Source organism: Chaetodon trifascialis, chromosome 1 (genome assembly GCF_039877785.1).
Source record: "Chaetodon trifascialis isolate fChaTrf1 chromosome 1, fChaTrf1.hap1, whole genome shotgun sequence".
In the NCBI taxonomy this organism is placed as follows: Eukaryota; Metazoa; Chordata; class Actinopteri; order Chaetodontiformes; family Chaetodontidae; genus Chaetodon; species Chaetodon trifascialis.
In genome coordinates this window covers 12131567-12157312 of record NC_092056.1, presented here as the reverse complement: position 1 = coordinate 12157312, position 25746 = coordinate 12131567, and the positions used below count along the sequence as shown (strand labels likewise).

At 42.8% G+C, this 25746-nt stretch overlaps 1 protein-coding gene across 7 annotated transcripts; it reads left to right on the top strand.

The window, feature by feature from the left end:
- Positions 1–9274: 9274 nt before the first annotated feature.
- Positions 9275–24543, top strand: bdnf (brain-derived neurotrophic factor). Of its 7 annotated transcripts, none has more exons than XM_070961589.1 (3): positions 10175–10263; positions 11017–11136; positions 23429–24479. In XM_070961589.1, the coding sequence occupies exons 1-3, from the start codon at positions 10261–10263 to the stop codon at positions 24257–24259; spliced, it is 954 nt and encodes a 317-aa protein (XP_070817690.1). In that variant the 5' UTR covers positions 10175–10260; the 3' UTR covers positions 24260–24479. The 7 variants fall into 7 exon arrangements, with proteins under 7 accessions (XP_070817724.1, XP_070817741.1, XP_070817690.1 ...); XM_070961606.1 differs by lacking the exon at positions 10175–10263 and adding an exon at positions 10320–10488; XM_070961623.1 differs by lacking the exon at positions 11017–11136 and having other exon boundaries at positions 9275–10263; positions 23429–24543.
- Positions 24544–25746: the final 1203 nt, after the last annotated feature.

Genomic DNA, 25746 nt, shown 5'->3' with positions numbered 1-25746 from the left:
GATTAGTGGCAAAAAGTAATTATTTTTGACACTGATGGTATTGAGGCCCCTGAAGTCTATGCATAGACGAAGTGACTTATCTTGTCTTGGTAAGAAAAACCTAGCACCGACTGGAGTGGTAGATGGATGGATTATATTTGCCATGACAGAGTCGCGGATGTATGTTTCCATAGCCTCCCTCTCAAGGCGAGGCAAGTTGTAAAGACGGCTAGTAGGAAAGGGAGCTCCAGGGAGGAGGTCAATAGCACAGTCATAGGGATGATGAGGAGGAAGGGAGACGGCCCGCTTCCTACTGAATACCACCTGCAAATCATAATACTTGGACCGCACTCCAGACAAATCTGGAGGAGACAGGGCATTACAAACAGGGTAGTCTCAAACAGGGAAAGGTGCGGATTGGAGACAGTGTGAGAGGCAGAAAGAACTCCAGGAAGCAATCCTATGATTTATCCAGTTGATATGTGGATTGTAGAGTTTAAGCCATGGATAGCATAGTACCACTGGATTAAAGGGGTGACATTACACACAAACTGATTTTCTCACTGTGGTTGCCAGACAGAGTAATAGTCACAGGTATGGTGCAGTGTGTTACCTCTGCCGTTTAAAGCATTATCTGTGACAGGAGTGGTTAAGCAGTAAGTTGAGTTTCTTGGCTAATCCTTTGTCAGTGAAGTTCTCCTGGGCCTGAGAGTCCTTTAGAGCTGAGAGCTGGTGAGAAAAAGACTGACAGGACAGCGTGGGTGCTACACTGGGGACTGGGGTTTGCAGGTTAGGTGGCAGTGGGACTGTAATGGAAGAAGATACATCAGTTTGAGCGTTGTTCCACATGTTTTGTTGCTGGGCATGAATAGCTTCCAAAAGCTGTCCTTGTTGTCCAAAAAGTTGTCCTTGGTGGTGTAGGGCTTGCTGAATGCCCTCTATCTCACCATCTGAGCCAGCTGGGTCCATACTGGTTGTATCGTCTGATATGTTTCTGACTGAATCCACAGGACCCAAAGTGCCAGGCTCGGACGAATGAGGTGGGAAAATAATTTAAGCGATTTAATGAAAAAAGGTAATGATGGAGTTCAAGCAAAGCCAAGTCCTTATACTTAGCTGAAGGGTAGACAGTTTACCGTTGATGATCTGATGAATGATGCTAGCAGCACTTTCAAAGGTAAGAATATTTTAACCGAATACCTCCACCACAGAAACCTCAGTTGTTTCTAGGGGGAACATATATGGGGAACATAATACCCTTGAAACAAAGGCATTACTACCAAGCGGGACAACTTTACAAGATTCCCAGCTCACTGGTTTGTAGTGTTGATGAATAGTCATTTTCATATACAACTGTAAGTAATGTAGTAAAATGGTAGAAGCCTGAGAAGACAAAGGTGTCCTAATGCAGACGCTAAAGGATGGTTGAAGTTTTTTATTTATTTAATTATTGTATTTTTCTTTTATGTCTTATTATGTCTGTCTCGTGTTGATTAGCAAACAAGCATGTATGTGAGAGAAGAAAATATGTTTGAAAACTGACTGTTTATGGATGAGTGAATAAAAATGTTTCAATAAAATGTGTTGAAATAATAATAGCCTTCTTCATCTGTGACTTGATTTGCTGTATAAAAGAAAATAATGCAAAATACAAAAATCAGGATGATTTTTTTTTTTTTTTTTTTTTTTTTTTTTAACAGTGCTGATTCCTACAGAGTCCTCTTGCGGTGTTTGTGTTTGCAATGCAGGATTTTGTTTGACATAGTCATCCAGCCAGTGTATTTTCTTCATTATCATCAAAACCCCATCTTTTTGTCTCATCATCCTGAGGAGGATAAGTAGCACATTGCGAAATTGATCTGTTCAAACATAGTTTAAAAAAAAAAAAAAACTACATATTGAAATTAACATGCTCATGATACACTTTTATCATTGCAATATTCACCAGCTTTTTTTCACTGTGTATCACAGCTGATGGACAAGTAACTTTGCTTCACACATCTGTTGAGCATTAGCTGCATACCACTCCATAACAAATGGAAGAACTGATGAGAAAAGCAGCTCTCTGATATTGCCTCAGTACATCACATACATATATTCTTTGGCATAGTGGTCCACCTCTTGACAGACATACCTGATGATGTAGACTTGGCAGTTTCACTGCCTGATGTTGCCACATCCATGGCTGAGAGGTCAGACATAAGGATAATGATAACAGTAATAAAATAGAAAATGTATGCAAAATAAGATGGAGAATTAAACCCATTTGATAATAAGGGTGAAACTAGAAGCATCAAAGGTCTCCAAACCCCCTTATTTCTTTAATACACTGGCAACTCAGAAAATGTTTCACCTTGTATGTACACTTTACCAATTGGTGCCTCTGAACAGAATCTCCCATTTTCACAATGGACACAAATTTACCACCAGTCTTGATTAACCAAAACAACTCTATTTCAGCCTACCCCAACATGTCTTTCTATGGGTTAAAATTCACTGTGGATATTATCTGTAAAGCTGCCCTGAAGAAGAACACGGTGCTGTGGGGGGGTTAAAAGAAAAAAAAACCCAGACTGTTAAAGAGAATGAATAACATGTAGTAAATTAAACCCACAAACAGTGAAATCACCTGCACCAAGTGTTTCACATAGAGAAGACAGGGATAGATTAATGCAAAATAAGATGGAGAATAAAACCCACGTGATAATAATAGCAAAAATGAAATAGAATAAGGATAAATGTGAAGCAAAGCACAAATGTTTCTTTCTTTGTCATAGATTTGACATCCGTACTTAAATGATTCACCAGCTTATAAACCCTTAAATGTCCAGTGTGTAGCACAGGATGTACACTTTACACACTTGAGATGTGCATATTTCATGCTCTTTCCAAAGTGACTTACTATGACCACTTAAATGTATTATTAGCCAGATTTATGAATCTTCGAAATAAGAAGCAAAGGTTGAAGAAAACATTGAAAGCAACACGACTTTGTGTAGCAGAAAATGTTTTTTTTAATTATTATTATTTATATCTTGTTAATAATCTCGAGACCCCTCAGATTTATTTTGCGACTCCTTCAAGGGGCCAAGACCCACAGGTTGGGAACCACTGGAATAGGCCAATATGATGTTGTTTTCTGTGAAAATGAACTTAATATCAACTGTTGATCAGACAAAATAAGCAATCTGGATACGTCAACTCTCACTATAGGAAACTGTGATGGGTATTTTTCATGACTATTTTAGATTTTATAAATATTTCACAAACAATTAACTGAGATAACTGGATAATGGCATCACCATTAGTTGCAGCCCTAATTAAAACAGATAAATAATTATCTGAGTGATTTCACACAGGAAATCTCCACAGCATCATACAAATCATCTTGATGTATGTACAGCGTGTTTTAGTTTGTACTTGGATGGGCTTTTGAGTCGTGTCAGAGTGTGTGCGGGCGGTAAGACTACTTTCTTCTTATTTTTTTCTTGGCATGGAAAAACTTTCCAAGTGATAGTGATTTATTTCACAGGAATATAAAAGACGCAGATGACAGATGCTTAAAGAAATGGAAACCGAAACGTACAAAGCTTTCCTGAGGCCAGAGTGAAAACTGTCCAGTCTGCCTGACCACAGTTTGTACAAGGCTCTTTGCTAAAAAACCTGAATTAACCTGAGACTCATTTTTGGGCATTAGGCCTGAGGGCTGCAAGTGTTATCTGGCTGCATCAAGTTTACTTTGTTTAAGAAAAGAAAGAATAGTGGAGTGTATGGGGGAGGGAGTGTAACGGGAGTCTTTAACAGGGAGTAAAAGGGACTGAAAGGATTTTGATCCAGTGATATTATATATCTGTCCTGGTCAGGGCAGACAAAAGCACACAGCAAACCACCAGAGAGCAAAGCATGTCATCTGAATAGTATGTCTTCTTTGCAGTGTTGTACATCCAACGGCTTTGTGTGCCTGAATTTGGCTGGTAGAAGGCACAAAGGAGGCAGTTTGTTCGCCCCTGACAAGTGTGCTTTTATTTGCGGCGGCCCTTTGATGTATAGAGAAACTTTGGCTGGGATATCCCTCGCAGACAAATGCACCAGAAATCCCACTCCTTTGTATTATCCTTAACAATTCCCTCACCATTCACTGCAAAGCTTTTATTCCCTTCAAGACCTTTATTTTAAACTTTGTGCCTACTGTCTGTCTGTCAACTGTAATAGGGAATCTTGTTTGACTTTATTGTACAGAGGAGGGGGGTTTGATGGGGAGCTGGGGGCATGCAGTTCAGATATGAAAAAACATCAGCAGACCACGTGACATTGTTTATAATGAAGGTTTGGTGATTAGAACATTTTGATACTGTTTAGAGAGTAAAGAGGTGTAAAAATATGAAAACATATAACAATACTGTCTATTTAGTAGCTTCTCTGCAGCTTTTAGCGCTTCCTCTTCAACAGATGGACTTTCCCATGTTTAATAAAACTGTAGATATTTAAATTTCCATTTGTTTTTAAAGCACTTTAAATGAATAGTTCAACATTTTGGGATATATACTTATATGCTTTCATCCTGAAAGTTAGATATGATCGATGCCACTCATATCTGTACAGTAAATATGAAACTGCAGCCTGTAGCCAGTTAGCTTAGCTTAGCAGAAAGACTGGAAACAAAATCCACCTACCAGCACCTCTAAAGTTCACTAATCAGCACATTAGGTCTTGGTGTTTAATTTGTACAAAAAGTAAAGCATAAAAATTACACATTGTGCTATTACGGGTTATCTGCCGGAGCCTTTCCTGGTCAGGCGCAGTCGTAGACTCTACATGCCCTTTTTACACTTGTACAACTTGTCATTGCTCACTGGTGGATAAATCTTCATGACTGGCAAACCTTTGAGTGTAATTCCAAACATACACTTCATTAAAATCGAATTTAACCGGACTATGGGAAGAGAAAGTCACCACACTCACACCTTGGAGCTGCCCAGTATGCTGCCACAGCCTTACACTGCTGTTACTGAACAGTTGGGACTTGAGTGATTCTGTGCAACAGCTCGGTTGAGGCAGAGCACAGTGTTGCTTCCCTGTGCAGCTTTCGTCAGTCAGTCCGGGGATTTGAACTGCCAGCTTCCAAGTCACGAGCCTCCACCTCCTCTGCAGGCTGCTGCTACTATCCTTTATATCAGACAACCAGTAAAAGAGCTAAAACTCTTGACCCGTCCATTCCTGGGCGCCCACAAGTGCTTAAGCAGATAAAGATTATATTCATCACATAGGCATTTTAGTATGGGGGTCAGGAAATAGGGCTTTTACATAAAAACATTGAAAAAACGGTTTTGTTTTAAAGCCTGTGTAATGCTGATATGAGTTTTGCAGGGTTGCTGACCTTGTCTGACTGAATATTTTAACTTGGCTCACAGTGGATTTTACAGCAACGTATTTACAATGGTTACTGGTTATACTAGAAATGTTTACACTGGCTAACTAAGAAAGTGTGTGTGTTTTCTTATTCAGAGTAAAAGAAGGCATCAGTGGGCTCAATGTCTAGTTCAGAAATCCATTACAAGGTCAATAGCTTGTGCTTCCTCAATCCACCTCACGGGCGTTGGCTAGGATCACACAAAAGTGAATATCTGAACTCACAATCTACCACCTACCTCCTGAGTGTGCAAGAAGTATCACTGTGGAATGACTTCTGTACATCTGCAAGCTATAAAAATGGCATTTTACTTGTGTGGTTTTTGTTTCAGTTATTTTATTTTGTTTCTTTTTCACATTCTTACATTTCAGTATGTCTGACTTCTTAGCTATACTTGAAGGCATGGCGGCATGCAAATAGGACTGACTATTCATGACCATGATCATCAAATCAGCCTGAGCCATCGCGCCCCAAATGCAGACACATTTAAACCCATTTTATTGTTTTCCCTTTCCTCGTAGAGCTCAGCAGAAAAACTGGGAAGGAGAGACAATCATGAAATGTGAACATCTCCGTCGACGTGTGTTACATACATGTGCTGCATTGAAGGTCAGTGCCTCGTACTTGCGCTGTGCAATATTTGGCTGATCATAAAGGGGATACCATTTGCAGAGTTGCCGTGCATGCAAAATTTCAGGTCACTACCACTGGGAACCAATAATGCCTTTGGCTAAGCAACAAGATGCAAATACATCTATTCAAATTCGCACCACTCCATACACATTCGAGCTTACACAAACACTCGCACACAATGTCATCTCGGTGTAACACGCTGCAGAATTACAATACATTGCAATCATTTCAATCATGAATAAATCACAGTCCTGCGCCCATATTCGACCTAAGTCTTGTTGTCCAACAAATGAAATTTCTCTAAAATATTTCAAATTCAAATTCTGTTTTTCCTCCTCGTTGCCTACTGTAGCTTGGCAGCCTCTCAGTCCAGTGGCAGGCCCAGATTACCCGCCTCACCCAGGCGGTCGTAAAGCTAATGGCAGACAGGCAGCATCCTCCACTCCCGGCTGTCAGGCAGACGGAGGTTAGTCAGAGTTAGGAGATCAATGCACTTATATGTCACACCCAGAGCTGCAGATTTCTCCCCTCAGGCACTAAAGACAGAGTTTACATAGTCACCTGGTGTTTATCTGCTGAAAGATGGTTTGAAGAAGACAGATGATACTGTACCCAGCAAAGCCAGATAGAAACCCTCAATATCCCACTGGCACATTCAGTCCAATTTCAGCCTGCTAAGCCACTGGGGCAACCCAAATATCATCCATCCTGACACTGTCCGTCACACTATACATAGAATGGTGAAATTAGCACAAATGCAGCGCTTGCCATCACTGTGAAGTATGGTGGCTGGGGCGATTATTTACGGGCTGCATTACTTTCTGAAGACCTGAGCTCTGAGTCACCGACCGAGCCTGATAATTAATTCCACACTCTACAGAAATATTATGAAGCCGCTCGACAGAATGACAGATGTACAGCATGGAGCACATTGTCAACAGGGTGACTGGATTAAGCTAGTTTGACCGCTTCGTTATGAAGAAAGGAGAAGAAATTATGCTTTTTATGTAAATTAATTAAGACTTAACATATGTGGCAGTTTATTCTTTTTTGCAAACTGCACTTTGACTGTTAAGAGGTGACTAGAAGAGACATGAGGTACAGTAGTTTGATTTACTGGTGTGTTATCAGAGTATTTGTTGTTTTCTGTCTGCTCTTTGTTTGTCCCAGAGCTCAACTTCCTGTAGATACAAGAGGTAGAAGGGGGGGAGATACACTGGGATCTGACAGTAAGAGATAACCTGCCATCAGCCGGCCTTCTATTTTTAACAGCAGGTACTAGTAACACATGACGTGGGGCTCTTGTTATCAATATTTATGGAACAAAGATTAAGACAGAGTAATGATACACATAGCCTTGACTGGATTCATCCTCGCTTAATAGTTGTCATTACGGCGAGAGGGAGGAAAGTGCTGATAGACTCAAAATTTTAGGCTGGCACTCTACATTTTAGTAATGATTCCAGAGACCAGACAGGGCCCAAATGTAATTAGCAGATGTAAACAGGGCAGTATGATGACAGTGTGTTAAAATGGCTTTAACAATACTTCTTTTGATGATTGATTTTGCACAGTTGTCATTTGAGAAGCTGGGGATACATTTTCAGGCTTTCATAGGCAGATTGTTGTCAGCTCCTTGGGAAAGGTTGGATTAAAGCACATAAGATCGCATCTTAAAGGCAGGTTGCTGCTTTGGAAAGTGAAGACAGTTTCACAAATACAAGACTGATAACAACAAGTGGTAATGGGCCAACCACTAAAGAGCGATGCTGCGACTGTTCCTGCTCTTGTTCTTACATCATATATCTTCTTTGCTGCGTTTACTGTACCTTATGAATATCAATATCTCTACCAATCTCAGTCTTTCTTTACAGGCCACATTCATCTCCATATTTATCCCACGGTGCAGCCCGTTGGCTACACATTTTAATAACACTCCCTCTGCCAAAATATATTCCACTCAAACACTTAAAAGTTCCAAGAGTAAGCTCAAAAGAGGTGAAGTATCTTGGCAGACCATAGAGCAAAATGCCATGCAGTCATATGCAGCCCAGGGGATGAAGTGATTGATCTGTGACCTCGGACTCAGCCATAAGATATTGTGGTGAAGAGTGCGGGGGAGGGCATGGATAGTGGAAAAGGGACGAGCATGAGTCAGTAACAGAGTCTGCGAAAAGCTGTGGGAGCAGAGGAAGTGTTAACAACATCACATGTAGGAGCAAGTCAAGTTACCACGTCAGGAAGCAAAAAGGACTGAGAGTAGGATGATGGTAGGAGCCCGAGAGGTGATGGGACACATGCATCCTAATCATCTAATAAGCCAGTGAAGGGGATTGTTCATCCGCAGCATGCTGTCCACGCAGAGCTGATATGTGTTACCTCTCTCTGTACGTCACTCCCTTTTGTTAGTAGCCTGTAATGAGTAGCCACCGTGTGAAAAGCCTACATTTAGAGAGGAGTGAGTTCAAGCATAACAAGCTATGTGTGACTCTCAAGTCCAGCACTTGTTGCCTGAGCGGCACATGGAAAAAGTGTATCTTTCTCTGCAGATAATCCTTACAATTAAAAATCCCCCCAAAAATATTCTAATTTTATCTGATTATGCCATCTTGTGTCTTTGAGACAGAAATGTATTGACACAAACTGCAAAGAAAATAAGTTTCTTTTCCTTTTCTGCCTCTGCAAGCAAGATGACAGCGTCCATGCGTAGTCAGACCAAATTAGAATCCACTCTATTTGCCAAGAAAAGACTTCTGAATGTGTCAGAAGTTTTGGTGGTACAATATTGACAAGTGAGACAGACAACACGGAAACTTGCATTCATTTCCCCCTCTAAAGTCATAAAGCTGCAGATGAAATGCAGTTTTCAGTGCATGTATGATGAGAAGGGAGCAGTGTTCCCCCTCCTTTTAAGCCCATGAATGTATAGAGGCGGAAAGCAAACTGTCCCCGAGTAGCAGGTCTGAATGGCATCAAGTTACCTAAAACACTTTGATGAGCAGCTCGTCTGTTTTGTGAGAGAAGTCCATGGATTTGTCAGATTGGTGCTATTGTCTCTTTGCAGACGCCCGCCTACAGGTTCCAATAACGCGCCACCCATGCGGCGTGATTTCCATAAACTATGACAAAAAGAGTAATTTATACCACAAGAATGACACTTTTCTTTCAAACACACCAGAAAGTTTTGGGATGCTGGCAAAGAGTCAGACAAATATCACCTATTACTCATGTTACTTCGTACATTTGGGGCTCCACTTGCAAGCACAGCGCTTCGTCACTGCATAACAATCAGATGGCTGAGTGTTGGCAGTGCAACTGATGGAATTTTACTGAAAACAGATTTCGCCTTTGAACTTCCAGATATTCCTGATCGAAAAAGTACCATTCTTGGCTTTAATCACCCTGATCGCTTCTCTCACTGTCATTACGCCTCCGGAGGACGTGGATTATTTATTTCTGTCATATCTGTCCGGGGGAAAACAAAAACAAAACGCACCACTTTAACAGAATTTGACAATGTAAGTATAACTGAAAGTGTTTTGGTTCAAGAAAAAAATGGGGGGTGGGGGCGGGGGGGTTCTTTTTGAGCAGCAACAAGTTCCTCAAGAACTTGACAGGCAGACGCAGGGGCGCTATTAATGTGATATTTGTTTTGTAAGCTGCATCGTCCGCGTTAGAAAAATCTAAATGACCAGTTGTGCGTATGCGTAATGGGCATATGGCCCTTAGCCAAAGAGGGAGTCTATAACACTGTCTATAACACAAACACATGAATGTGGATCTGTTTCATTCATTTCTTTGTGTTTTTGATAAGTTTCGTGTCCCTGTCATTGCTGCCCGTTGCGGATTTACAGATTTGAGGCAGTGAACGAGCCATCAGTCAGGAACTAGTCTCCCCATAAACTTGGATTGTCGTCGCTTATTTCAATCACGTAAGACCCCTAATGGCGTTGTCCGGGCGAGGGTGTTACGTATATCTGTACAAGCTTTTCTGACAACCCGGGCTTGTTGATATTTGCCTTTAGTGTAGAGCCACCAAGGTGTTGCCTAAGAGAGTTTAAGCACGCCGATATTGCAAAGGGTTATTAGATTCATAAGTCAGCGAAGTGGTGGGCGATCTACTGAGCACAGCAGAAGTTCTCATATGATGACTTCAAACAAGACACATTACCTACCAGCATCTGTTGGAGTGAGTGGATATTAAGACACTTCTATCTCCAGGACAGCGTAGGGGGAAAATGGTAAGTAGCAATGGAAACACACGGCATATAAAGGATGATTACCAGTAAATAGTCGTGCTTGCTGTTTAGTCTGGCAACGCATTGCTGGAAGGGCTGGACTCAGTGGCTACTTGAGAAACTCAGTATCGAGACCCGTGTCTGATGAGGCTGATGTTGACAAAGCTTGTGTGAAAAAAGGGTTGTGTGGCTTTTCTCGGCTCAGGATATGCCGGTACAGTGAGAGAGGTAAGGAAATATTACATTGTGTCTGCGCGCAATGTGTGGATGTGATGTAGGCTGAGGACTGTCTTGGAGGGCTGTGTGTGTGTTGGCAGTGAGGGCTTTATATTTTATGTATGTATGTATGTATGTTCTTTTTGCGCGGTGTCCGTATTTAAAAAAAAAGCAACATGTGCCACTTACCTGAGACACTTGCCGTAAGCATGACATTAAGAACAATAGGGCTCAGCATGAGCGGTGGCAGTTGTAATTTGGCGTGAGAGTGTAGCCTTTTTTCAGGCGAATATACACTGAATCGAGCCGGCGTTTGTGATATAGGTGCTGTTATCTGGAAGGAAATGTCCGACCAACATGTGATCAAATATTAACAGGACTGGTTTGGCAAGAAGGGGGTGGGGGGGTAATACACGTGACAAGACGCGGGGAAGCAGCAGAGTAAAAAAAAAAAAAGCAGTTTAAAGTGGGCACTCAAACAAAAGTATATAGATATTTTCTTGGCCCCTCATAGTTACCCTGGCTGTGTTATGCTTTCAGCACGTTGGACAGAGGCACCGGAGTCGTGCATGGACTAAAACGCCGAGTGGACGCCAACTCTCTTTCTCTCTTTTCCCAGCCCCCCCTTTGCCAAACCTGGGATTGTTTTTTCAACTTTTGGTAAGCTTATTCTGAGGGAGCCTGTGGTCTGTAAGCGGAAAATAAACGGGATTCTAAAGAGCCAAAAATAAATAAATAAATAAGAGAGAGAGAGCATATTTAAGAAAAAAACGGGATAAGAAAGCGCTTGCCATTAAACGAGCTCGTGCTTTCTGTAGAGCATCGTGAAAGTTGAAATGTTAGGTCGTCTGGTCTTTTGCACACCACATTCTCGGTACCTATAAGCCCCCCCACACTGCGTTAAACTTTGGGACATGCAAGTCTTGGTCGCGGAGATCTAACCACGCACGTAGTGGTTGTCAGCCCTTGTAAAGGTAAGAGCACAATCCATTGTTTTCATGTCACTCTTTTGTTCCTGTCGTCTTTGCGGGCTTCTGGCTTTTCTCAATTGAACTTCGGCTTTAAAAAACTACAGCATGCAGCCCTCGCCTTGGCAGCGTGTTAATTGTGGGCATCAGTGACCGAAATAACTCCGAAATGAAATCCGATCCAGGTGACCAATATCTCCCAGACCATCTTTTTTTTTCGCTCTTTCTTCTAAATTTGAAGTTATATTTCTAAAATGCTGGTGCGTACACGGTCGCCTCGGCGTTTGAAACTGGGACTCGTTTACGTGCTTTTTTTTTTTTTTTAAACGGAGCTTTTTGAAGCGTTTCTGGAGTTTCCGAACACTGCCTGCTGCAACATAATTTGCGTAATCGTTGCGTTGTGCCTAATCATGCTCCCAATATGGGACTTAAGACGCTGCAGTGATCCTTCCAGCCTGCACGAACTGGAGTACTGATGCTGGTGCATATCATCAAATTGTCTGGACAAGCCTCCGTCTTTCATCTATCTATCTATCTATCTATCTATCTATCTATCTATCTATCTATCTATCTATCTATCTATCTATCTATCTATCTATGCTTATTTTTCTTGTTTGGTCTGCTGCATTCATGTTTTGTCTTGATGTCAAACCCTCTGGATTTTGTTATCGACCAAAAATAGCCCTACTCTTTACCCCTCCACCACCACCACCACCACCACCCCCCTCCCTCCCTCCCTCCATCGCCCCCCCTCCCGTCATCGCCATCAAATCACTTGTGTTTTTACTACGACCGCTCCACGGTTTCATTCATAAGGTGCTTTTCACTTCACCTGCTACCCTGCCCCCTCTTTTGTCCATACACGGCTCAGTGTCGACCTGTCAAACGCAGATACGGATACGGATGAATAATATGAAAAAAATAAATAAATAAAACAAACAAACAAAAAAAAAAAAACAGGATGAATTAATTGTTAATCGCGTTGACTCGTGTGATTTGCTGGGTTTTGCCTTTGCAGCAGGCCTATACAAGTTGTTCTATTATTCCTGTTTAAAATTACAATAAAGATGGGCGTGGTCAAAGTGCATCCACTGACAGATGTTATGGCTGAATGTGATGGGGAGAGATAAGATGGCTTGGTATGCAACTCTTCGGGAGGCATCGATTTTTCGTTCTCTTCCTCTTTTTTTTTTTTATTCATTTCAAATTAAGGCACGCGTAAAATCTTATCACGTCAGGCTGTTAGATTTAGACGATCATCACACAAAACCGCTCCGGGATTTTATTCCTCTGCTCTCCTTGAAGGACTTGTAGCCTAAAAATTCGTCTCGCACCGATGCAGAAGCAGTGGATATTGTCTATTTCCTCTCTCTCTCTCTCTCTCTCTCTCTCTCTCTCTCTCTCTCTCTCTCTCTCTCTCTCTCTCTCTCTCGTCGTCTTCTTTTTCCCCCCCTCTGGTCAAAGATTTAAGATTTCTGATCCAAGACGAAGCAATTGTATGGCAAAACAACTGCAAGAGGAGAGAAAAGCCCCAACGCCCACTGGCAGTCCTGTTTTAATCAACGCTCCTCTCGCAGGGTGCATTTTCAGATAAATACTCCAAAACGAAAGCATCCAGTAAATTCCTAATTGCATTTGAATTATGTGACTGGCGTTTTCGGTCATTTTCACCCAGCAGCGTAATGCGGGCAGATCGCTTTCTGCATATTATAGCCTATTACTCCTCATTTTATATGATAGTGAAACCGAAATAGATCATATTACTTATTAGGCTGGCCGACATTTATAAAAATGCTCCTTTAATAAAGGCTGCGTCGCAACTATAATAGCCACGTTTCAGGCTTATCAGTAACACAAAACCGCTTATTGCACAAATTATGATCAGTCACTAATTTCCCAAACGAAACGATCCGCGTTTTAGTTTCTGTAAGATGAGGAAAATTGTGATACTTTAAAGAAATATTCGGCCTTTTATTCACAGATGCCACGAGAGACTTAGGTTGCTTTTAGTGCAGCATATTTTCCGGCTGTATTTTGTTTCTAAATGTAATAGTTTCTTTGCAGAATGGCTATTTTCTGGCCATGTAGCAGTATTTTTATTTATTTATTTATTTATTTTCTACTGAGACGTGGGATTATGGTGTGGGCGTGGGCGTATTGGGTGGAGGAGGAGGGATGAGCGGAGGCGGGTTAGGAGGGGTCTGTGGGGTGGCACGACACACTTTGTATGTATGAAGGTTTTTTTATAGCACTTTTCTGCAATGTACGTCAGCGGATCAGTCCATAAATGGGGCTGCGTGTGTTTGTGTGCGGGCGTGCGCCTGCGTGCGCTCGCAGCCGTGTGCGTGCGTCTCCGCGTGTGTTATCTTTACCGAGAATCTCCCCTCTCTCTCTCTCTCTCTCTCTCTCTCTCTCTCTCTCTCTCTCTCTCTCTCTCTCTCTCTCTCTCTCTCTCTCTGCACTCTCAGCTCTGCAGAGTTGGGGTGGGCGTCAATAACAAACCTGATGGTAGGTTTCATTGCAAAAATCAGATGAAATTCTTTCGGCATAGGCCTGTTTATTTAGCGAAAGAAATAAACAAATGCATCCTGCAGAAATGAGGATTAACATTAACCACATAACAGATTGTTTCATCTAGCTAATATGTTTGCTGCTTTTTCTCCTCACCATGTAAATGTTGGCCTCTGTGTGTCGTTCTTTTTCTCTCGTGGCGATCAATCCATGCACTTTGGCGGCTAAAAGGATTTGGCGAAATCTGGTTTTCAATTAAGGACGTTCAGTTTTCCTTTCATATAAATAATTGCCACTTCCTTTTAATAAAACTCGATTCCGGATTGTGCCTCCCCACTTTGCTACAACGTTTTCATTCATGAAATGCAATAACTTGTCTATTTATCCAAGCTGATGGTGTAGTCTGATCTAAATTATAAATAGACTATTGATTATTTTGGACTATAGGTGGCAGAAATCTCGACTCACTGCCGGTCGGGCGTCACGATATATTTAGAGCGAAAATTAATCATCTTAATCATTATGGAAATGTAGGCTACATCGCCCGCCGCCGCCGCCGCCGCTGCCATTGCTTTAGTCATCACCACCGCCACCATCATCACCTTCATCACCAACACTTTCATCCAATTAACAGTCTTGTTAAAACAAGTTCTGGCAGGAGGCGAAGCCATGAACCTTATTTCGAACCTTTAATTATCAGTTATTCGTCTCAAGCATGATTGTAATTTTACAGTAATGAAGCCCACGATAAGTTATTAATACGCGGTGGATATAGATACTGTGACTGTAAAGACATCTTATATGTCGTACCACTGCGGGACAACAAGCATTCATGATGCTGTGTGCATGTGTGCGTGCGCGCGTGTGAAGAAATGTTCGATCATGCCGGCAAACCATCCAAGTGTGTCTCTCAGCATGTGAACATGCAGCACATCAGTGAATCCAAGCAACTTCCCGAAATAATAAAACGTATGTGCTAAAAGTGAGCCCGGCTTGGACAAACTTATCGCTTGATTGTTTGCATTTTTATAGGCGAAATGTCTCATTTCTGCCTCTCATTTGCTAAAAGATATATCTGTAGCTGCACATGGCGACAGGATGTCATATTGAACCAAACAGGAGGCAAATGCGAGCGCCTCATTTGTGTGGGAAATGAAAAACGCCTGCTTTTTGAGTTGGACCAGATATTCCAGCGTTTCCAAATAATTTTGTGTCATGATTAGTGTGTTTTCCTTCAGCAGTGAGCCATGCAAAGGTTATTGATGCTGTGGTGATATTGGATTGGGGGGTGGTGGGGGGAGGAGAGGAAGAGGGAGGGGGGAGGCATAAGCCAAGAAAAGAGACAGACAGAGACAGAGAGACGCTTAATAGGCTATGGAGTGATTTGCAGTCTATGCCACTATAGAAATAATGCATCAGCGTGTATGAGGATGTGCAGGGAGGAGTGCATGTGAAGCTTAGGAGAGCGGTCTTCTGTGTTTGCCCGATGATTACAATAAAGGTTATTGTCATCACAGGAGGGATGACATTAAGTCCTCACCTCAGCATCTGAGTAGGCCTGCGCTCGGTTTACCTGTTTACCAGCCTGGAGTTTGCTCCACTGTTCACCAGTGCGCCCTGCGTCTTGTTTGACGTCATCAAACCTCACACACGAAAAAAAACATGTTTTGTCAGTTGACGTGTTTCCTTCTCCGAGGAGGAACGCAATTTCACTTTGATCAAAATACCCCCATCGCCTGCCTTTATCCCCAGTGAAAATGACATTTCGCAAAATGTCATTTCGTCCGCGCCACACGGCTCCTCTCTGCGCACTAGGAGGCACAATTCCACTTGTTTAGTGAGGCTTTCGGCAGTGCGGACCCGTCAGCATCGTGCTGCATTTGGCAGGAGAAGCCTTGAAAGGTTATACAATTGTGTCGTGCTGTCAGCTCATGGTGGTTGTTTCTTCTTTTCTGCTGCGCAAACAGGCAAAGCAAAGGCAAACCCAACGGTCCCCGTGCGTTTAGCCACGAACGGGCTGATTAAAACCTGTAGAAATTAGCTAGATGACATGCAAAAGCTTTCACCCCAACACCTCGGATAGTTTGGAGCCATTGTCACCGGTGACACATCTTACACATCAGCAAGCATGAAATAGCGGTTTAGCAGTTTCCAGAAAGGCTCCTGGCTGCCTTCAGACAGGCCAGTGCTGCCATGCTTCTGTTTGACCCTCAGACGGATGAGTCAAACAGATCCCAGCACTGCTCACAACTCCTCTTTGCTCCCGGTTATTGGACATTTTGCTACTTTCATTCAGAAATCCAGCCATTAAAGCTTCAGGCACGCGCAAGCCAAAAGCCCTCGCTTGATACGCCACCTTCAGTTGTGTCGTATTCGCAGAAATAAGAGAGACCATGTTGTTGTTTTTGCTCTTCTAATGAGATGCCAAGTGATTTATTTATGAATTGCTTGTTTGGAACAGCCCCCTTGTGCAGTGTGCTTTTTTTTTCATCCTCTTTGGAGTCATGTCGCTCAGTGATTGCTGATGCAACTCTTTGTCATCCAGAGTTTGCCCTCACCTCCTGTGAGCCTTCAGGGAGGGCTATATCTATCTTGGCATGTCCCCGGGTGTGTTGGAGGTGGGAGTGACTCATTAAGCAGGTGTGAGCATCCACTCCCATACTGCTACATGCCAAACAAGAGCTCTCCGGCTCATAAGCTCGTGCAGGGAAGAATCATGATGGCAATATAGCAAACGCATCACAATAAATCTTTGCACTGGACCAGGGCCAAGTCACAAGGATAATGAGCTGCTATTTCCCCATTATGCTCACTCTTGTATTCATCAGAGGTGGAGTTTCCGAACGTTCATCACCCATTGAAAGGTTGTGGCTCCGCTGACATTTTTATTTGAATTCTGCATTATAAAGGGAGTGAATTGCTCCCAGTTTGTTCCCGACGAAGGGAAGCAGAGTAACAAGAAGCAAAGCGGTTTCCCTCTCCGAGAAGGCTCTGTGTATATAATTTAAATGCGTTTGTTTAGCTGACATTTGGTAATAATAACCTGTGAAAGCTGGTTACTACACAGCAGAGCACTTGCAGGGGAGTCATCCATCTGTTGAGGAGATGGCTCACTTTTAAAGCAAGGGGAGACAGAATTGTTTTCACTTAAGTTCACATCTTTGTTAGTCTCCAGTGCCTGTTGCCATCCAAATGTTTTAACACGCTTAGATTTCACAGCAGCAAAATGATAAGCCCTCTCTAAGCTGATGTTCAGTGGGGTTATATATAATAGAATGACTCAAAAACTCACATCATATAATAAGACTGAGAGAATCTTTCTGGGCTATATCAGGGATGTAGAAAATAGATTTAGGAAGACTCATGCTGCCTAAAATGGCTTGAATGCTGCAAAAATACATATGCTCAGACACCTTCTTTCTTAAAGCTTATTTGATTTAAATCACCCCCTCGCTCTCTGCAGACCAGCACAGGAAATGCTTATTTTTAATTCCCTGAATATCTAATTTTACATAAATAGGCCATCTCTAAATGGCACGCGGTGTATCACGACTAGGTGGAGACGCGCTGTTACGCAAAACCTTCAAAAAAAGAAAACGCCACATATTTGGCCTCAGTGAGCAAAACACGGAAGAGGAGAGGCTTCGCTTGTGCTTTATATATTGTGAGACATAATGGTGTGGAAGCAGGCTGCACGGTATGCGGACAAACAAAAGTAGATAATGCACACTGAAAGCGCATTAATAGTTCCGCCTCGGGGCTGCTTAAACAGGAGTTTGGTGGCGAGCAGCCAGCCAGCGGCAGGTCACATGTTGCAGCGTCATTGTGTAGTAAAGTTACTGTAGTTGCAAAGAGGCTCCTCATTTCGGCTCCAGAGGTCTCTCATCCCGTGCTGCTGCTGCTGCTGCTGCTGCTGCTGCTGCTGCCGCTGCTGCTGCTGCTGCTGCCGCCGCGGCGGTGTCTCGGCATGCGACAACTTCAGATTCAGACGATTTTCTCCAAAGGAGCCGCGCAGCCATGGGAGTGCATTACCTCATCCATGCAATTTCCACCATCAATAATTTAATCTATTTGCTCCAAAGCTGAAGAGATATCCTGAAGCTTGTCGGGAGAGTACAGAGAGGAAAGAAATATATCGCTTAAGTAAAATTACTCAGGGAGTTGTCCAAAACATCCCAGATGACACTACTGTCCTGTTGAATGGTCTGTTTTACGACTGGGCAGTAAAAGGTATGTGTTTGTTTGTTTTTCCATTAGTTGTTAAGAGCACTTTGGCTTTGTTTGATGCTGATTGAAGAAAAAGATAGAGGTGTGTGTGTGTGTGTGTGTGTGTGTGTGTGTGTGTGTGTGTGTGTGTGTGTGTGTGTGTGTGTGTGTGTGTGTGTGTGTGTGCGCGCGCGCGCGCGGGCGGGCGGGCGTGCGTGTGGTGGTGGTGGGGGGGGGTCTAAAAGTAGCTCGATCAAGTCCGGTTATCCTGCGAACAGACAGCGCCGCAGCCCGAGAGGGGATATGTGTAACCTTATCCTCTCGTTCATTAATAAAAAACGGAGTTATTATGTTGATTGGGTTTCCAGTGGAGAGCACGGGCTCAGCAGATGTAATCTCGAGAGAGACAGACTAAAAAAAAAAAAGAAGTCTCGTGTCATTATCAGTGCAGCCTGAGCATTGTGACTTCTTCTGAGTATTTCTCTGAAGTAACACAGTGGAAACAATCCAGTGCGCCTTTCTGCGTGAAAGCAGCCACGTTTGAACATTTAACGGCAACTTCATGCTCATAAATAGCTCAATAAACCATTTGTTCAGGTCTATATTTGCTCATCTAACCTCCTGCACTGTGAACAAACACATACACACACATTCAAAAAAAAAAAAAACTCTAGACAGTTTTTGTATTGTTGTTTAGGAGGGGGAAAACTTTGATGAACTCATTAAGACTTTATAGGAAACCCGAGACCTAAACGCCCAGCTACGTCGGCCAACACACACGGTTGGGTCTACTTCTTGGTGTTGTGTGCTCGCACTGAACGACTTCAAATTACTGGCCAGAATGAACACGGATTAAAATAAAGTCCAATTTATAGAGTGGTGGAAAACTCAGCTCATTTGTGACAGCTTCTTGTGAAAATATATCGTCCAGGAACTTATCCGAGGATCACAGCAGTGCACAGAGGCTCGTTAGATGATGGTTTCATGATGCACTTTCCAAAAAATGCAAATTAGGGCCACATGTCTGGTCAGAGTTGTGACTAAATGCCGTACAAGTGAACTTTATAGCCTGTTTACCATCTTGCACGACCAAAAGCGGTTGTGCGTAATTGTTTTGTTTTGGATATCTATCTATCTATCTATCTATCTATCTATCTATCTATCTATCTATCTATCTATCTATCGTGTTTCACAGCAGGGAGGGAAAGAAACAGGAGGAAGGTGGAGGGAGGGAGAGAGGAGCTCTTATATTACACGGTCTCATACGCCATCTAGTGTACAACGTTGAGAACTGCAGCGCTGTTAATGTGGAGCTCCATGTCTGTTGGTGTTATTTTAGTGGTGAAGTTCCAGAGTTGCTGATTCGTGGGTTAAAATGAGCTACGGACTTTCATTGTTAAGGTTATTATTGGGAAACAAATTTGAGCCTGTTTTGCTGCAGCTCAGCACATTTCAGGACGTGCATGCAGCCTCAAATCAGCCACTTTATTACTTTACCTTTCTGCACATGTATTCTTTCAGTTGTCCGCTGTTGCACGCAGCGTGGGAGGGAAGCAGCGACTCGTTTGTATAGCACAGATCACTCAGCAGCTATTTGAATGGCGGGCTTTCCGTGGCAGTGGCCGGGGTTGGCCTGGAGGCCAGGTATAATCCCTTAGTGATGCTCATCTATTACTAAACGTGCTCTGAAACTGTGTCAGATTGAAAACAGATCTCAAGGAAGCAAGCTTCCACATGTGTCAGCCATTACTGCAGACAACTCTAATTGCCTTTTTTTAAGTGCTGCACTGTGGCACACAAGGGGGTAGAAATTTTGATATCATGTGCCGCATGTTTTTCTTTCCCTCTCTCTCTTGTTTTCTTTGGCATTGTGTGCTTCATGTTGAACGTGACAAAACATGCTGTGAGGTTAAACAGCTGGAACCGCCGCGTTCTTGGGGATCTGAACAAGGATCCTCACCCACAAGGGAGCAGTGGTAACAAACAAATGTTGCCATAGGTCATGCATTTCTATTCAAATGTAGTGGGCACATTTCCCTCTTTCATGTCTCCTGTTTGATGTTTATTTTCCTTTCTAACGGTTCCTAAGATATCACGAGCGCTGCTGGGGAAGATGAAGCCATAAAGTGTGCTGACATGTGCGGGGAGGCGGGGGAGCATCAATGAATGTGTAATAATACTGGCTGTGCTAGTCCTTTCATGCTTTAGAGAAACTTTTCAGCATCTGTCAAAGGAGGCATTTATCACTTTAATCCCCACCTGGCACAAAGAATAAATGCGAGGGTAAGTTACATATGCCGACCGTACAGCCGTGCTCCCAAAGCAGATGAACAGGTGGTCATCTGGAGACAGTAGACAGAGTCCACACACTCACCTGCTCCCATTGTTCTGGGTGTTTCATGCTCGAGGTGCGTTGTCATGAATAGAGGCGTGTTTGAGCAGCGGTTATTGCAGCTTTATCTCCTTCCACTCCATGTTTAAGTGATTTACATTTTTGGTGAAAGAACTGTTATACTTGGACGGCCCTGACACAGCTGGATAGGTGGGATGCTCCTGGATTTCATTATATTTTAAACAATCTATATGGGAGAAATGTGCTCAGCCGCCTCCTCGTGCTCAGTATTCTCAGAATAAAACCAACTGTCTCAAAGCTGGTCCAAGAACAGGACATTTTATTCCAAACATTCCTCCATATGTAGCTACTTTATTATTCATGCCCGTTGTGTTAACTCACAAGCCTCTTTTTTATTAACTGCGAAGCTCAGCAGTGCACGTAAAATGTGCCTTCCTTGGATGTATAAAACAAGCGCAAACCAATCAGTTGTCACATTTAGCCTCTAGTAGATATAAGCCAGAGATTCTCCGCCAGTCCCACAGCAATTAAATGATTCATTGGCTTTATCGCATTTTAACAGGATGTTGATTGAGAGCATAAACCATATTGATTGCCCTGATGGAAACAGGAAATCACAGAGATAGAAATAAAATCATTTGTTGTTCCCGGTGTGAGGATACCCAGGGGAATGGCATGCAATTGCACACTGTTGAGTGGCATTACCCCCAGCAACTTCCTCCCCTCCATTCTCTCCCCTATGGAGACCTGGAAGAGACGTCATCTGTGGTTGTTATGCTGCGAAATGACGCTGGCACTCTCTCCACCCCCTGCTACTGCAATATTACCCCTGTGGTCTGTTACGGAAGATGCAGCACTCTTCGTCTGCACCATTTCCAGCATGAAGTTTGACGCCTAACAGTAATCAGCCCTCTGCCTTCATTTCCTTCATGTGGAAGTGGAACCATTTGAGTGCGATGCTGATAATAATATCAGCCTAAATGCATCCTACACATAAAGCTCGTGACTGGCCTCGATCCCGTAAAACCTACATGATTTTCTGTGCTGGGAAGCCTTGCAGAACACTCTTGTTCACAATGTGCAGGATTTAATAAGCTTGATTTTTGCATGTTAAATACGCTTTTATGAACAATATATAATGAAAGATGGATAATTAGGTCCTTCTTCTTGGCTTTGTCCTCATTGTTGTTTTAATTGGTGAGAGGAAAAATACCCCATCTCCGTGCAAACACATACAAGGCAGCCCCTCCCCATGCCCTCCCTCTAACACACACACTCACACACTCTGGAGGAGCACGTCACTGAGCTCGGGGAATGAGTGGCTCATTAAGAAGAAGGATGTGATATTCTGAATAGAGACTGTGAGACTCCCAGCACTTCTATTTTTAGATGAGATATCTCTATGGCAGTCACCGCGGTGTTGGTTAATTGCAGCCACGGCCCCAGATACCAATTAAGAATGAAACAAATGCTTTTAAGGTGGGGTTTCGCTCCTCCTTACTGTAAAGGTCCTGGTGTCCATTCTGAGTGGAGGCAGGAGTGTGTCTGCGTGCCGTGTTTTCCTCTATCAAGTTGGGACATGCAGAGTGCAGTCAAAGCCTCGGCCGGGCTATTTTTAAATAAACCCCTGTGGAAAGCAAGATCTAGATTATCTTTTCATTATTGTTGCTTTTATGTCTCGGGCTGTTGGATGTCCACCAATTCATTGATTTGCTGTGAATCTTAGAGCTTCTCAAAGGTAAGGGATGCATATGTGCTCAAGGATGTATGTACAGTATTTCCGCTACACCTGACCCCCACCCCCAGTGCTTTGCTTTTGCGAGATGCTCTCCGGAGCCTGGACATTGGTACTGTACAGTGCAGGGAGGATGACACATCTTTCTGTCATTCAGCTTCCTCATGACATCCTGTTAGTTCATCCTGCAGCGCTCTCGCCATCCACCTGCCAAAAAACAAACAGTCCCTCAACAAGCTCCCGGTTCCCATTCATGAATGTAAGGTTTAGTATATCAGACCTGTCTTGCAGCACGGACCACTTTAAGAAATCATAATAACCCCGCAGCACCGGTGTTTGTCAGAGCTGACACAAACACACCGTTTCCCACTCAGTCAAGTGCCGTCCATGTTGCAGGTTCCCTGAGTGTTGATAATGGTGATTTTGTCGTGGGGCAGTGTCGTAGTCAAAAGATAATATTGTACGTGAGCTCTTTAAACAAGCAAAACAAACAAAATCATATCCTTATGTCAACACACGCAGAGCCTCTCTACCCTTTGCCAGCTCACAATTGACCCTCATGTGGTTGGAGCCCAACATGCATCCACTTGATCAGGTATATTACAAAATCTAGCAATCCAACTAACTACTTTGGCTAAAAAGCATGAAGTTTGAGAATATAAACATATCACTGATGACAACACGCTGATTCAGGCGTCTTTGAATGATATAATGCTGCACTTCCTCATGCGCTCTGGAAACAAACTGTGCAGTTTAACATGCCAGCTCATAAATAATAGCAAGCCAGTACGGATGTAGTGACATCTATTTGTGTAATCTTTTGTAATAAGCGATCTCTCTGATGCTCAGCACAGTTTTTGTGCATCGCTGCCAACAAATTCAAATCTAAGCCAGACCTCACATAGGAACACAATGATTACAGTTTGCAAACAGTTTGAAAACACTGATGACACAGTGCCAGTATTAGTTTAATGACAACAACATTTTGTGTTTTTTTCAAAGCTACCGGCTCCCCTTTTGGCTTGCAAAGAAGCAGTAGAGAGTGTAAATAAGGCTTACATGGTGCATTATGGATCAAGAATATGATAACTTCATTGAAAATGCTCTTTGACTAACCCGTCTTGTTCCCTCTCTCCCCCCTCCTCCCCTCTTGTTTTCTGTCTTTGTCTCCCCCTCCAGTTCCACCAGGTTAGAAGAGTGATGACCATCCTGTTCCTTACTATGGTTATTTCATACTTCAGTTGCATGAGAGCTGCGCCCCTGAGAGACGCCCCGGGCATGCGGGGCCATCGGACGGAAGGCTACTTGGGCGCCGCTGCGACGGCCGCCAGAGGCCACGGGACTCCACAGAGTGGTGGTGGGCCAGGCCAGCGCGGGGAACTGCCCTCACTCACAGACACGTTTGAGCAGGTGATAGAGGAGCTGCTGGAGGTGGAGGGAGAGGCGGCACAGCTGGGACAGGGGGCTGATAAGAACCAGGGAGGTGGGGGCCCATCCTCAGTGGTCACGACAGAGACCAAGGATGTCGACCTGTACGACTCGCGGGTGATGATCAGCAACCAAGTGCCTTTGGAGCCGCCGTTGCTCTTTCTTCTGGAGGAATACAAAAACTATCTGGATGCCGCTAACATGTCCATGAGGGTGCGGCGACACTCCGATCCCTCGCGGCGTGGAGAGCTCAGCGTGTGTGACAGTATTAGCCAGTGGGTGACAGCTGTGGATAAAAAGACGGCAATAGACATGTCTGGGCAGACAGTTACCGTCATGGAAAAGGTCCCTGTCCCCAATGGCCAACTGAAGCAATACTTTTATGAGACCAAATGCAACCCCATGGGGTACACAAAGGAGGGCTGCAGAGGAATAGACAAGCGGCATTATAATTCCCAATGCAGGACAACCCAGTCCTACGTGCGAGCGCTTACCATGGATAGCAAAAAGAAGATTGGCTGGCGGTTTATAAGGATAGACACTTCATGTGTATGCACATTGACCATTAAAAGAGGGAGATAGTGTATAAAATGTATAGATTTTATTGAAGAGTTTAAAAAAGAGAATAAAGAGAAAATATCTATTTGTATATATACATAACAGGGTAAATTATTCCGTCAAATGAAAATTTTATGGACTGCATGTAAAAAAAGATGAAGTTTATACAGTAAAAGTGATACTACAGTCTATTTATTGAACATATTCATGACCTTGTAAACAATTAAAAAAAATCTGATCAGTCATTTGCGCCCAGTTTAAATTACTATATCACATTCCTCAAGACATTGTGATTTGTTTACGTTGCCAAGAATTAGAAAATGAAGGAAAAAAAAAACAGGCAAGGAATGAGAGAGGACAGTTCCATCTTCAAAAGCTTGCATGCTGCTTCAATTGTGAATTGAGAAATTCTCCACTTACAAAAAAGGATATGATGCTGACCAAAAAAACATTCCGTTTACATATTCAGCAGAAAACAATTTTCCTCTCAAGTAATTTATCTGTTTACTGTTCTAAACTTCTCAAGGTAATGTTGGAATTACATACTATGTCAAGGTGCTGTTGTCAAAGCTTTGCTGTTTATTTTTTTATCCCCACCAGAGGACAAGATATATATAAAAAAAACCATATATATATATATATATATATATATATATATATATATATATATATATATATATATATATATATATATATATATATATATATATATATATATATATATATATATATATATAATTTATTCATTGACATGTTTCTGGGTTAATATTATTCATTTTGTATGTTGTGAAGTTGTTTGCAATATTAAACTGAAATATTTGAAGAAATAAAAATGACTATAGGCAACTGAAAAACAAAATCAATGTCGATAAAGTTTCAACACTGCATTTCTAGGCAGGATAAACTTTATTATACAGACAGGCAAGCAGGGAGGGAGGGAGGCATGCACACACATACACACACATGCATTTGCACAAATGCTGCCAAAAATGGGCAAATTCAATCAGGAACGACCAGGATGCACAATAATAGTGGAAGTAGTTCCTTCAGATTCTACCCACTGCGAGAAAGTAATGTATTTTCAGTAGCAGAGGAGTCTGTGCATTTGGTGATATGTAGTGACAGCAATACTGACTGAGTTATGGGTGGAGAGAATGCAAATTATGCAGCTCTTGGTGCAGAAAAAGTGGGAAAAAAGTGCTCCTGAACCACTTCCTGCTCCGCACCAGCTCCATTTCTGCAACGCAAACCTACTGTAAGTCTTATGATGTGTTTACACGCAGGGACTTACTTAACTGTGACTCCAGCTGCAATTACAAGAACTTTGCATCACAAGAAAGTGCGTACACACACAGGAGTAGACTCGTACAAGTAGGCTACAGTTGTACATGACGCATGCCTGAGTTTGACAGTGATGGATTCAACCACCCATACATTTGTGTACATTAAAAATACACACGCATTTTCTCAGTACACAGTAATCCCACCTTTAAATCTTCCTTTTCTTTATG

Coding starts and splice junctions, on each gene's coding strand:
- bdnf (XM_070961589.1), top strand. Junction 11,137..23,428: donor GATTGTTTTTTCAACTTTTG/GTAAGCTTATTC, acceptor CTCCCCCTCCAG/TTCCACCAGGTTAGAAGAGT.